The following is a 14,698-nucleotide window of genomic DNA, read 5'->3' as shown; positions in this document are numbered from 1 at the left end:
CACCTCACTGACCGGCACGCAAACAGACCAATTGACATTCTTAGCCCCGCCCCCTACGTAAGAACGCAGGGAAAGCTAGATAGAGAGGGCACAGACGCTTGCGCAATAGGGTGGCCGCTCCCGACCGCGTGCAGCGCGAACCTCCGCGCAAGCGCCAAGGCTCGGGCAGTTGACCGGCATGGCACTGCGCATGTGTATCAACTACAAGGGTGGTTGCTGGGGTTGAAGCTTTCGATTAACACCGCAGGTGAGGTCCTTAAACTCTTGCGTCTCAGCTCCTCTCGGGTCCCGAAGGTCAAGAAAGGCGTGACAGTTTCCACGCTTTCGTTCCAGCCTTAGCAACCAGGAGGGATAGAGGGGCGGGGCTTAAACCGGCAGTTGCTGGAAGACCTGGCCGGTTTGATGCGGGGTGAAATGGGAGTTGTAGTCCGATCGGACTGGGCTGGGCGGTAACTGTTCTTCCGGGCACGCTGGGAATTGTGGTTTATTGCTTCTGACTCGTTGCTGTGCGTGGACCTTTACTTTCTTAGGCAAATGTGTTCTGCTGAGGCTGTGAGCCGTACCGGAGGGTGATGGCTTACTTTTTCCCCGAGTTATCCTATCTAAAACACTTTTTCAAGTGTTCCCTGTAGTGCTCTCAGATTTTCTTTCTCCACTCCCATTCCCTCCTCTGCCCTCCTCATCTCCCGGTGCATTAGAGATGTTGGGGAGCCAGAGTTTTTAAATTACCTTACAAGACAAGAAAAGGACGGATATTACAGAAATTAAAACGATGAGAGAACACAGAATATTTGCCCGTTCATAGGAGACTGTTAAGGTTTGGGCATGGTTACAGTACTATTTTGTCCAGGAAAAAAGGCTGCAGTACTACTAGAAACATGTTTTCCAAACTAATGAAAGGGCTGTGAGACCAAGATCAATTCAAGAACAATTACTTATACTTGGCCATGAGATAGAACAGTACACCCTTTTACATTTTTTCCTCCCCAAATTGGAACAGCCTGAGCTCTGCTGGGGAGAACTTATGAAGTTGTTAATAGTAGCATGGGTTGTCGGTGGTCATGTGATTCTTTCCCAGGCACGACACCCGTTGGTGTTCAGATGGAGCAGAATTCTAGTCATCCTACTAACAGAAGAGGTGTGTGTCAGAGACCCTGCTTCCTCTCCCTTAAAACCAGGCCTCCTTAATTGCTCAGCTTTTGGGAAAATGAAGCTAGTTGTATGTATGTTTTTTCCTGTTACTTATTTAATTGGAAAGTATTTGTATTTGCTCTGCATTTCCCACTAAATGGGAACATTCCTGTATTCCCAGTGGCTAGAACTGAATCTGTTAAATAATAGATGCTCAATAATTTTTTAAATATATTTTAATAAATTTTTAAATTTATTTTTGGCTACTTTGGGTCTTAATTGCTGCGGACAGGCTTTCTCTGGTTGGTGGTGAGCGGCGGCTGCTTTTCGTTGTCATGCGCGGGCTTCTCATTGCCGTGGCTTCTCTTGTTGCAGAGCAGGGACTCTAGGCGCGTGGGCTTAGTAGTTGTGGCTCACGGGCTCTAGAGCGCAGGCTCAGTAGTTGTGGCGCACGGGCTTAGCTGCTCTGCGGCATGTGGGATCTTCCCCAACCAGGGCTTGAGCCTGTGTCCCCTGCATTGGCAGGCGGATTCTTAACCACTGTGCCAACAGGAAAGTCCCAGATGCTCAATAATTATATGTTGAATGAATATATTAATTATTACTTTGTATCTCCCCTTAATACTTAGAACAGAAGACATATTGTTGGCTAGAGTGAACAGATACTCAGACTGAGTGGGATAGTCCCACTGGTGGCCAGGGAAGTGCCTGAGACCATCTGACTCCAGAGCCTATTCACTTAACTGTTAGGTGGGGTAGATTACTTTATCTGAGAGGCCTGCTCTGTCATAACTTGAACATAAATGAACTAGCTCTTTTCACAGATTATATTGTGCAGTGGTAAGGAGCATGACTTTGGAGTCTATAGGCCTGGATTTGATTCCGCCATTGCCACATACTAATTGTGGAATCTTGAGCAAATTTCCTAACTTAAGTTTTCTCAAAAACATGTGGATAAAGCTACCTACTTCATAGGGTCATTATGAGAAATGTATAAGATACTGTATGTAAATCACCTTTTATTATTGTCTCTGTTCTGCTTCCTTTGGCTGCTCCCCAACCTCATCCTCTATTATACATTGTCTAGTCAGAAATATGGTTCCTTTAGTGTGGATTGTGTGTAACATACTCTTCAAACCTTACAGTTCAGCAGAAAATGCATCCTCATACACCTAGGAAGGGCCCAAATGAGAAGTGCTTTCGCATGGAAGTTCACAAATTTTTCAAATGGTGAGAAGAATCTTGAGGCCTGAGTTTCACCTTCTAGCTCCTTACCATGCTGAGTGAGCCATCAAATGAGATGATGACTCTGGAGCAGGAGCGAGGAGAAGATGGAAGACCTACAGTAGGGCTCAGAAAAATCCACAAACCCAGGGCAAAAAAATGGATTTCCCTCACCAAGAGTAACTGATGGTGCTTGATCACTTAATGACTGTCTAAACTGCAATACTGTCAGTTCTATGAGAATAGCAACCATGTCTGTTTAGCTCACTGTGGTATCTTCAGTGGCTGATACATGTAAGCACTTAACTGTCTCTTATGTGTATGAATGAATGAATTCAATTTTTTATCCTTTTTTGATCTCATTATGATAGTGAATAATGGATTCCCCACTGTCTCAACCCCTTTAATTCTTTCATAGAACCAGCTGTTCTGCCTTTCCATCCATTGCTCCTCTGTCTACTTTGCCACTTCCTTTTCATCTTCCAAACTCCTGAGGAGGAGTTCCCCAAAGGTCCAGTTTTCTCTCACAGTTTTTGACCTTGGAGAGCTAATGTATTTTTGCAGTTCCTTCATCACCTCTTTGTGACTGGCCTGGCAGTTTGACCTTTCACCTGAGCTCAGTGCCTTCTCTCTGGCTGTTTTTCTAGGCATTTCTATTTGGACTGTCTTGTCTCACCTCAGATCCAATATGTCCAAAATGTGATTTATGTTAATATGACGTTACCCCAACTCAGACTCCTTTGAGAGAGAAAGGAAATTCAGAGGCTTGTGCAATTGGGAGGTTGCTGAGGTAGTCAGAGAATAGGAAGAAGAGCTACCAGTACCACAGGGACTGGAACGGGATTCAGTGCCTGTAGCTATCTGTCCATCTCTCCATCTTTCTCCTGCACTCTCTCCTCTCTAATCTCTTGCTTGTATCTGCTTCTCATAGCATGCTAGCCAAACTCAGTAGCTTTCATTGACCCCAAATTTACATCTTCCCAGCATAGCAAATCAGAGGAAAGCAAGCTTTGACAACAGAATCTATATATCAATCCCAAGGAATGACTGGCCCAGTTTGCCTCATGTGCTTATCCCTTCAATCAGTCACAGCTGCCAAGGGAGATAGGAAACCATGATTGCCCTGTATTGGGTCACATGCCTTTTCCTGTTGGAATATGGAGAGGGGCCTGATGTATGTATGACCTGGAATCTGGGGAAAGAGTAGTTTTCCAGAGCAAGGGTTGCTCAGTAGACAGAAATAACATATGTCTCCTATAGGACTCATGGTTTTCTCCCTACAAATCAAATTTTCCTTCTAACGTAACTATTTTTGCCGAAGGTAATCTGTTTTCCCCTTTGAGAACTTCCATGTCCAACCCATTTTAATCCCAGTGGATTAATTAAAGTAAAAATTTTATCATATTTTCTAATCCTAAAAGGCTCAGTGACTTTCTGAGAAAGTCTCAGATTTGCTATTGGAAAGAGTCTTCCATGACCCATCCTGCTTTCCCACTCTCCACCCTCTAATTCTGGCCACTTTCTTAGGGCTCCTCATCCTCCTAGCCATATTCTTGCTTCCTTGCCTTTGCTCATGCCATCCTTTTTTTCTCCCACTTGAAATATCTTTTCCACTTATCCAAAGCTTCCTGTTTTCAAGGTCCAATAAATATCCTCCACCTGCCTGGAGTCTTCTTTGACTGTTGTACTCATATTGATATCTTACCCCATTTCAAAAACATTCATTTTTACATTTATTCACATCTTAGTATAACTAAAAGGTAAAAGGACTTACTTTCACCCGAGGCTGTCAGACTCATTGTTTATGTCCTGTGTTGTTATATCACCATTTCACCAGAGTCTGATTCGTCTCCCTAAGTAGATATTAAACACCTAAGAAACCATGTCTTAGATGTCTTGTGTATGCCCTAACATTCAGCACAGTAGTCAGCATGTAGCACAGATCAATAAGAACTTGCAGAATATAAGCAAATTAGATTTTAGCTTATCCCAACCCTGCTTGGTTTCCCTTAGTCCCACTATGGTTTCTCTTTTGTCTTATATAACTTTCTTTGAAGATATTCAGGCCAGGATCTCAGCACTTGCATTCATAGACCAGACGCAGGGATCTAATTAGGCTGTCCCTTGTCGGAATGAACTCTGACTTAGTTGCCTCTGATTTTGTTCCAGCCAAAGAGGAAGGTAATGCTGTGCCTCTTTGTTGAGCCAAACCCACCCCAGCTTTATTAATCTTCAAGCAAGTTCCCCACCAGCCACTTGCCTGAAAATCCCGGCAACAAAGCTGTCCTCAGGTAAGGAAGGATGCAGGGTGGATTTCCCAAGTGGACTCAGCAGGGGGAAAGGTTGTATGGAGGAGGTGGCTGGAGCTGGCTGAAAATTTTATTGCTTGCTAGTAATGTTAGTTGAAAAGTGGCCAGGGAAGGAAATAGTAACAGTTAGCTCAGTTTCTTTGCATTTCAGTTATTCATCCTCCCATGGCGAAATCAGTGGGTATTTAGCATACCTGTGGGAAGCCAAACAGCGCACTAGACAGTCATGAGTCCTGTTTTTGAGGACCTCAGAGTTTAACAAAGAAGTCAAGACCAATAAATACACAAACAATGGATAAATAACTACGAAGGTTAACTAAGAGCTGGATGCAGATAATGTAGTTGAAAACATTAGAAAAAGAATTGATTTCAGCGAGACTGGTCAAAGTTAGACAACAGGAAGAACTTCGGGTCACTGCTGATGACCTTACTATGTCAGGTAAGAAGAATGCTGAGGCATCCCCTGAGCTCTTGAAAGGGAAGTTAGGCCTCACTCTCAGACCATTTCATTCACTCATCAAATATTTGTTGAACACTTACGCGTCAGGTACTGTTCTAGGTGCCGGGGACACACTAGTGAACAAATCAGACAAAAATCTATGCCTTCCTGGAGCTTACATTCTAGAAGGGGGATTACATAACTAATTACAATTAAAAACAATTATGTAACTAATTACAAAATATGCCAAATAATCATAAGTACTAAGGGAAAAATAAAGCAAGAGAGTGGGTAATAAGTTCCAGGGGATTGGTTTCAAATAGGGTGGCCAGGTAGGCTTCATGGAGAAGGTGACAGCTGAGCACAGCTGCATCTGGATTGAGTTGTGCCCAGAAAGATTAGAGCAGTCATCTTATTAGAGCCCTTCCCACCTCAGTACAATGATAAAATCTCTCTTTTGTCTCCTTTGCACCTCCATTGCTCTTCCTTCAGGAATTGACCACAAGCCCAAGGAATGCCTAGGACTCCTAGAATGTATGTATGCCAGTCTCCAGCTTGAGACCCAGCTTGCCCAACAACAGATGGCTATTTTTGAAAATTTACAAGCATCCATGACACAACTGGCTCCTGGGAGAGAAAGCCAGAACTCTTCTCTCCCAACCTTATCTTGCAATCTGTTGGTAAATCACCTGCCCCAATTCAGTAAATGAATTGTGGAACAAAGTTATTGTGTATGTTTTCCCTACTCTCTTCCCAGTAAACCCTTGGTGGAATCTGGGCATATATATTCTACAAGTAGTTGGTTGGTTCACAAGTTCATAGTAAGTGCTCATTGAGTGCAAAGCACTATACAAGGCACGTGGGGATACATATTACAGAAGAGAGAGTTTTGGGGGATTTACTATCTAACGAAGCAAATAAGAAAAAAAATTCATTGTAAAATTTAGTGGTACTCTGAGGGGGAATGGAAGTTCGGAGATAGAGGTTAGTAGGCTACTGGACCAATCGTGGAATCTTGCTGGAGGAAGTGGTGCCACTTGATGAAGGAGCTGCGTTGGATGACATGGACAGATGAAGTAAGGTAGTTCCATGTCAGTTGGGAAGCTTGGACAAAGACCTAGAGGTAGGAGAATAAGTCATGAAAAATTAGGATAAGAGGGTTTTTTATGCCCAGAGTATAGGATATGAGTCACAATGTAGAGCAGCTGAGAACAGACAGAGCAGCTTTCCCTGGGGAATTATTCCGGTAACAACTGTTAGAAGCTCTGATTTTCATTCTTTTTTTAAAAAATTTATTTTATTTATTTATTTATTTTTGGCTGCGTTGGGTCTTTGTTGCTGCATACGGGCTTTCTCTAGTTGCGGTGAACAGGGGCTACTCTTCGTTGCGGTGCACGGTCTTCTCATTGCAGTGGCTTCTCTTGTTGCAGAGCACGGGCTCTAGGTGCGTGGGCTTTAGAAGTTGTGGCTCGCGGGCTCTAGAGCGCAGGCTCAGTAGCTGTTGAACACGGGCTTAGGTGCTCCATGGATGTGGGATATTCCCGGACCAGGGCTTGAACCCGTGTCCCCTGCATTGGCAGGCAGATTCTTAATCACTGTGCCACCAGGGAAGTCCCAGCTCTGATTTTATTTGAAGCACTAGAGAGCAATTGGAGGCTTTCAAATAGCAGCAAGGCACATATAATGGGTAGAACATTTTGGGGTGAAGGGAGAATGGAAGTGGAGAGGCCTGCACTAATTAATAATAGTAATCTGATACAAAACTACCAGGATCTGGATAAAGGGTTTAGAAATAAAGACAGGCAATGGGTAAATCTGAGCTAAATTACAGAGAAGGACTAGTCTTGAGCTTGAAACACCAAGAGACTGCATCCTGAAATTTCTAAGTTGGGAAGTCAGTTTAGCTTTAATGAGGGTTCAAGTCCAGCCATAAGTTTTCAGTGTTTGAGAAGGGGACACCTGAGTTTGGCTTAGCCGTTTGAGCCACATTAGTCACCACTTTCTTTTACAGATGTGTTGGCAAATTATTCTTGAGATTGAGACTGGGTCCTTTTTCCAGAGGTTTATTTTCCCGTGGAATGTGGAGAAGATGAAAGGAGAGTTAGGCTTGAAAACAGAGATGAGGAGGAAGTGAGAAAGCAGTGATTGAGAAGAGGACTTCACATTGGCTTCAACTCTTTGAAGGGTTTTTCAGAGAGACTTCTTTATTCTGTATAATTAAAGAGGACTGAGCAGGAATAAGGCTGAAATGAAGCTTGAGGAATTGGGGTTGGGCATTGAAAAAATTCTGATTAAGCTATTATCCATGGAGAAAGAGAAAGAAATAATTTAAATAATTTTACAAAGATATTTGTGGATAAGTTTAGACCAAACTGCTTGGAAAAAGGAAGGATAAGTTATGTCTGGAAGTATGTTTATTTCATCATCTCATCCTCATCAAAATGCAATTTTTTTGAACAATTTTTTTTCATTTTTTTAACTTTTTTTCATTTTTTAACATTTTTTTCATTTTTATTTTATTTTTTTTAACATTTTTTTCATTTTTATTTTATTTTTTTTAACATTTTTTTTTTCATTTTTATTTTTATTTATTTATTTTTTGGCCATGTTGGGTCTTCGTTGCTGCGTGCGGGCTTTCTCTAGTTGTGGCAAGCAGGGGCTACTCTTCGTTGTGGTGTGCGGGCTTCTCATTGCATTGGCTTCTCTTGTTGCGGAGCACAGGCTCTAGGTACATGGCCTTCAGTAGTTGCAGCATGTGGGCTCAGTAGTTGCAGCACGCAGGCTCTAGGGCGCTCAGGCCTCAGTAGTTGTGGCTCACAGGCCCTAGAGCACAGGCTCAGAAGTTGTGGTGCATGGGCTTAGTTGTTCTGTGGCATGTGGGATCTTCCCGGACCAGGGCTCGAACCCGCGTACCCTGAAGTGGCAGGTGGATTCTTAACCACTGTGCCACCAGGGGAGTCCCCAGAATGCAATTTTTGAATAAAGTCTGAATGGGGTCCCCTCTTCCCTTAGCCGGTGATCTCTCCATTCACACCTAAAATTTAAGAGTCATGCTCCCACTAGAATGGCTGTCATCAAGAAGACAAAAGACAACAGTTGCTGGTGAGGATGTGGTGACAAGGGAACCCTTATATCCTGTTGGTGGGAATGTAAATTGGTCCAGCCACTATGGAAAACAATATGGAGATTCCTCAAAAAATTAAAAATATATCTGCCATATGATCCAGCATTCTACTACTGGGTATATACCCAAAGGAAATGAAAACAGTATTTTGAAGAGGTAAATGCACTTCCATGTTTATTGCAGTATTTGCAATAGCCAAGGTATGGAAACAACCTAAATGCCCATCAGAGGATGAATGGATAAAAACGATGTGGTATGTATACACAGTGGAGTATTATTCAGCCATGAGAAAAGAGGATATCCTGCCATTTGTGACAACATGGATAGACCTTGAGCACATTATGCTAAGTGAGATAAGTCAGATAGAGAAAGACAAGTACTGTATGATATCACTTATATGTGGAATCTAAAAAAGTCAAACAAAAAAGAAAAGCAAAGTAAAATGGTAGTTTTCAGGGGATGGGGGTGGGGGGATAAAAAAGTAATGTTTAAGGGTACAAACTTGCAGCAAGTAGTAAATAAGCCATAGTCTTTTTTTTTTTTTATAAATTTATTTATTTTATTTATTTATTTTTGGCTGTGTTGGGTCTTTGTTGCTGCGCGCGGGGCTTTCTCTAGCTGCGGTGAGCGGAGGCCACTATTTGTTGCGGTGCGCGGGCCTCTCACTGTGGTGGCTTCTCTCGTTGCGGAGCACAGGCTCCAGACACGCGGGCTTCAGTAGTTGTGGCACGTGGGCTCAGTAGTTGTAAGCCATAGTCTTAATGCACCATATAATGAATTTAGACAACAATATTGTACTATAATTATGTAATGTGGTAAGTATCACTACAACAGCAATTATATTACAAAATATAAATATATCAAAATAACACATTGTACACCTTAAATATACACAATGTTATTTGTCAAATATATTCAATAAAAAAATTTATAGTCACGCTTAATGAAAACATATTCCATGTTCATGGATAGGAAGACTCAACCTTTTTCTTTTTTTTTTTGGTCCGCACTGCCCAGCATGCAGGATCTTAGTTCCCTGACCAGGGATGGAACCCACGCCCCCTGCAGTGGAAGCACGGATTCTTAACCACTGGACTGCCAGGGAAGTCCCAAGGAAGACTCAATCTTGTAAAGATGTCAGTTCTTCCTGCCACTGCAATGAGAAGCCTGCACACCGCAGTGAAGAGTAGCTCCCTCTCGCCACAACTAGAGAAAGCCCGTGCGCAGCAACAAAGAGCCAACACAGCCAAAAAGAAAAAGAAAAAAACGACAAATTGTACTGCTAGGGATAAAGAGGAACATTTCATAATGATAGATAGGTTAGGATAAAATGTTATATTCAAGCAATGGAGTGCTACTTAGCAATAAAAAGGAACAAACTACTGATACATTCAACAACATGAATGAATCTCAAAAACATTACATTAAGTGATAGGCATCTTGCAGAAAAGAGCACACATTGTACCATTCCATTTATTTGAAGCTCTAGAACACACAATATTAATATATGATGGAAAAAAACTAAAAACAACAGTTGCCTCTGGGGATGGAGTGGGAATGAGAATTGACTGGCAAGGGGCAGAGGGAACTTTCTGGTTGATGGCTCTATATTTTGATATAGGGTTTGGGTTACATAAAAGTATGCATTTGTCAAAACTCATCAAATGGTACACTTAAGATATGTGCGTTTCATCGGATGTAAATTTTACCTTAAGAAGAAACTGTAGGGGCTTCCCTGGTGGTGCAGTGGTTGAGAATCCGCCTGCCAGTGCAGGGGACACGGGTTCGAGCCCTGGTCTGGGAAGATCCCACATGCCGCGGAGCAGCTGGGCCCGTGAGCCACAACTACTGAGCCTGCGCGTCTGGAGCCTGTGCTCTGCAACAAGAGAGGCCGCGATAGTGAGAGGCCCGCGCACCATGATGAAGAGTGGCCCCCCGCTTGCCGCAACTAGAGAAAGCCCTCGCACAGAAACGAAGACCCAACACAGCCAAAAATAAATAAATAAATTAATTAATTTAAAAAAAAGAAACTGTAAACAAATATTGACCTCTAGTTAATGATATGCATACAGAAGGTTTAGGGGTGAAGTACACTGATGTCTGCAACTCACTCTGAAATGCATCAAAAAAAAAAAATAGATGGAAAGATGGATAGATAATTACGTGACAAATAGAATAAAATGTTATGGTTGAGTTTAGGTATTGGTTATCCATGAGTTTTCACTGGAAAAATTTCAACTATAATATATGTTTGAATATTTTCATAATAAAATGTTGAAAATAAGGGTCCTCATGTTTAGAGATACATACAGAAACATATACAGATGATGTCTGTGGTTTGCCTCGAAAGAACCTTGGTAGAGGGGGCTGGGTTGGGGTGTGGATGAAATAAAATTGATCATAGGTGGTTAATTGTCTTATCTGGGTGATAGGTACTTGAGACTCCAGGATAAATTCATCAATGGAATTGTTTTAAAAATGAGGTGTTTTACAGCATCACTGCATTCTTCGTGATGAGATAATCCTAAAAATGATAACATTTGTTTTTCCTTTTTTCTTCATTTCTTCATTCATTCATTTACTGGGTGCCTCTCATGTGGCAGGCACTGATCTTGGAGCTGGGGATAGAGCAGTGGACAGAACAAAGTCTCCATCTCATGGAGTTTTCATTTTAGTGCAGGGAGACTGACAGTAAGAAAACAAGTAAATACATAGTTATGTTGGATGACAATAAGAACTATTAAAATATAGTGTAGTACACAGTTCTGCAAATGGGGCCAGGGACTCCTGAGTGTTCCTAAAACCCTTTTAGGGGATCCTTGAGGTCAAGACAATTTTTGTAGTAAGTAATACTAAGACATTATTTGCCTTCATTCTCATTCTCTCATGTGTATACAGTGGGGTTTTCCAGAGGCTACATGGATGTGACATCACAACAGATTGGATACAGGTATGAGAATCCAGTTATTTTTCTATTAAGCCAGACATTAAAGAGATTTGTAAAAATGTAAATAGTGCTCTCGCTAATTTTGTTTTGGATATTATAGTTATTTTTACTAAAAATATTTGTTAACATGAGGTTGCTATTGTTTTTAAATGAATACATGAATATTTTTAAATGTTCTAATTTCTAACAAAGTAAATATAGAGAGATATAACCCATATAAACAAAAGCTGTTTGGGGTCCTCAATTTTTTTTTTTTTAGAAATTCACGTTCTTTATTTATTTATTTATTTATGACTGTGTTGGGTCTTCGTCTCTGTGCGAGGGCTTTCTCTAGTTGTGGCAAGCGGGAACCACTCCTCATCGCGGTGCGCGGGCCTCTCACCATCGCGGCCTCTCTTGTTGCGGAGCACAGGCTCCAGACGCGCAGGCTCAGTAATTGTGGCTCACGGGCCCAGTTGCTCCGTGGCATGTGGGATCTTCCCAGACCAGGGCTCGAACCCGTGTCCCCTGCATTGGCAGGCAGATTCTCAACCACTGCGCCACCAGGGAAGCCCCGGGGTCCTCAATTTTTAAGAGTGTAAAGGGGTCCTGAAACCAACACTGTGAAAACCCTTGGTGTAGTGTAATGGGGGGAAGGGGGAGATTGTGGGAGGTAAGGGAAGCCTTACTGAGAAAGTAGCATTTGAGCAGAGACCTGAAGGTAGAGAGGGAGTGAGCCATATAGGAGTAGAACATTCCAGACCAAGGGAACAGAAAGTGCAAAGGCCATGAGGCGTGCCTGGAATTCTGGAAGAACAAACAGGTCAAGATATTTGCAATGGCATGACTGCAAGGAAGAGTGGAAGGAGGTGAGATCAGAGAGGTGATGAGAATCCCAGATGATGTGTAGGGCATTGCAGGATATTTTAAGGACATTGGCTTTTTTTTTTTTTTTAATTTTTATTTATTTATTTATTTTTGGCTGTGTTGGGTCTTCGTTGATGCGCGCAGGCTTTCTCTAGTTGCAGCGAGCGGGGACTACTGTTCCTTGCGGTGCGCGGGCTTCTCATTGCAGTGGCTTCTGTTGTTGTGGAGCACAGGCTCTAGGCGCTCGGGCTTCAGTAGTTGTGGCGCAAGGGCTTCAGTAGTTGTGGCACGTGGGCTCTAGAGCGCAGGCTCAGTAGTTGTGGTGCACGGGCTTAGTTGCTCCGCGGCATGTGGGATCTTCCCGGACCAGGGATCGAACCTGTGTCCCCTGCATTGGCAGGAAGATTCTTATCCACTGCGCCACCAGGGAAGCCCAGGACTTTGGCTTTTACTCTGAGTGAAATGGGAAACCATTGGAGGATTGTGAAGAGTCATGTGATCAGAAATACATTTATTTTGACAGGGTGACTCTAGCTCCTGTGTTGAGAATAGATTGTATAGAGGCAAGGGAGGAGGAGGAGATTATTTTAATAATCCGAGCAAGAGGTGAAGGCGGCTTGGACCAGGGTCGTAGCTACGGAGGTGGTGAAAAACGTTTAGAGTCTGAATATATATATATTTTTTGGCTGTGTTGGGTCTTCGTTTCTGTGCGAGGGCTTTCTCCAGTTTGCGGAGAGCGGGGGCCACTCTTCATCGCGGTGCGCGGGCCTCTCACTGTCGCGGACTCTCCCGTTGCGGAGCACAGGCTCCAGACGCACAGGCTCAGTAGCTGTGGCTCATGGGCCTAGCCGCTCTGCGGCATGTGGGTTCTTCCCGGACCGGGGCACGAACCCGTGTCCCCTGCATTGGCAGGCGGATTCTTAACCACTGCGCCACCAGGGAAGCCCTAGAGTCTGAATATATTTTGAAGGTATAGGTCTCAGGATTTGGTGATGGATGGATACGATGTATGAGAGAAAGAGAAGTCAAGGATGACGCTAGATTTTTGACCTGAACAGCTGGAATGATAGAGTTGTCATTTATGAGATGGAGAAGCCTGGGGGAGGAATAGGAAGGGGTGGATGCAGAAGCAAGGTTCTGACTGTTAGATTTGTGATGCTTGATATGTATTTAAGTGGAAATGTCCACCAGGCAGTTAGATACATGACTTAAATTCATGGGGGAGGCTTGGGAGGAGATAAAAATTCCGTAGACATCAGTATATTAATGATATTGAAAGCCACAAAACTGGAGGAGATCACCTAGAGAATGAAGAGGCAGAGAATAGAGCTCTGGGCACCACAAGGCTAAGAGTTCCGTGAGAGGAAGAGCTACTCTCAGGCTCTGCTGTCCTTAGCTTTGATTGGAAAGGCTAAGGTAGTGTTAGATGAAAACATCTTCAAGAATGAAAGAGCCAAATTACCCTTCTTTCACTGTTAGGAACATAATTTGATTACTAGAAACAAAAGTTACTTTAATTATTTTCCCAAATTTTCCACCAATATTTGCTTTCCCGTACTTCCTTGTCTCTGATTTTCCAGTCTTTCTCCTTCCAGGCCCCTGATCAACCAGCCAAGCAATTCATCACTACTGTCCAGAACTCCATGTATACTCGACCTCAGGCCACTTCTGCCATACAAAGTAAACGACTGGCTAGGTTCGATGCTCAAGGCTCTGGTCCGGGAAGGATCTCCCTCCATGGTGTCCTTTAAAGCCACCCCTGAGTAAGGCTGTGATACAGCAGCAGCCCATTTACAGCTAACCCCAGTGTATCATGTTGACCCATCTCTGGACCAGAATGAGTTGTTGTTTTTAACTTTGATTTACAGAGAACTTAGAACATACACATAAGTAAATAGAATAGTATATGAACTCCCATCTATCCCTAACTCAGGCTTAACCATGGCCATTCATTTCCCCTCTCATGATATTTTAAACAAGTTGCATACATTACATAATTTCACTGTAAATATTTTAGTATGTATCACTAAAAGATAAATGCTTTTGAACAGTGACAACATTATTATTACACTTGAAAATAGCAATAATACCTTAATATCAAATATATAGGAAGTGTTCAAAATCAGACCTGAGTTTTTGTTCCTCTGTCAGTTGGTCTTGGAAAGTTTCCCATGAGGCCATAGATATGAGTTGAGGGAAAAGCACTGGAGCAAAGGACATAGACAGTCTGGACCACCAGTTGATGTAATTAGCATGGGTCTTTTGGATCTGCTCAGGCCTAATCCCAAATATGCCATTTTCCCATTGTACAGTGGATTGCTGCTGTGCCCTCCCAATCTTATGACTCAATGGATCTGATAATACCCAGTCAAGATGAGTAGCTATGGATGAATAGTCACTCGATGTCCCATAGTCAGTGCTGGGTCTGTGCCCAAGCCCTATAGCCCATTTTTCAAATGATAACATTCTCTTTCACAGTAGGCAGAGTTTGGCTCCAGAACCCTGAGTCTGTGTTACAGCCCTCCTATTGGGGCTTTTTAGAGACTCTCTACAATGTTCTAATCCACTGTAGAGACCTTTGGATTCACTGTGTTTTTTTGTGTCATGTGGCTTTAGTGGCAGGACAGCTTCAGTCATAGCCTGGACATGCCATAGAGCTCTCTCTTGCTTTGAACCCC

The 14,698-nt window shown here is 42.9% G+C and overlaps 2 protein-coding genes across 2 annotated transcripts in view; both read left to right on the top strand.

Annotated features, from left to right (window-relative positions):
- Positions 1-119: 119 nt before the first annotated feature.
- On the top strand, positions 120-6,260 carry TSACC (TSSK6 activating cochaperone). Its single transcript, XM_082373643.1, has 4 exons — positions 120-247; positions 531-1,180; positions 4,542-4,646; positions 5,596-6,260. The coding sequence occupies exons 2-4, from the start codon at positions 1,045-1,047 to the stop codon at positions 5,811-5,813; spliced, it is 459 nt and encodes a 152-aa protein (XP_082229769.1). The 5' UTR covers positions 120-247; positions 531-1,044; the 3' UTR covers positions 5,814-6,260.
- A 4,898-nt stretch (positions 6,261-11,158) lies between these two features.
- The window catches only part of RHBG (Rh family B glycoprotein), a 64,157-nt gene continuing 60,617 nt past the window's right edge, over positions 11,159-14,698 (top strand). Inside the window, exon 1 of the mRNA XM_082378701.1 lies at positions 11,159-11,177. The gene's annotated coding sequence lies outside the window, so the exon portion shown is untranslated. The remainder of the gene's footprint in view (positions 11,178-14,698) is intronic.

The sequence above is a fragment of the Balaenoptera borealis genome (genome assembly GCF_965194805.1).
Source record: "Balaenoptera borealis genome assembly, chromosome: 1".
Taxonomy (NCBI): Eukaryota; Metazoa; Chordata; class Mammalia; order Artiodactyla; family Balaenopteridae; genus Balaenoptera; species Balaenoptera borealis.
This window is presented reverse-complemented; position numbering and strand designations above follow the sequence as displayed.

Excerpts from the sequence above, each read along its gene's own strand:
- TSACC (XM_082373643.1), top strand. The coding sequence starts at position 1,045 with ATGGGTTGTCGGTGGTCATGTGATTCTTTCCCAGGCACGACACCCGTT. Across the intron at positions 1,181-4,541 it reads CCTCTCCCTTAAAACCAGGC|GCTGTGCCTCTTTGTTGAGC; the intron begins CTCCTTAATTGC and ends GAGGAAGGTAAT. Across the intron at positions 4,647-5,595 it reads GGCAACAAAGCTGTCCTCAG|GAATTGACCACAAGCCCAAG; the intron begins GTAAGGAAGGAT and ends CTCTTCCTTCAG.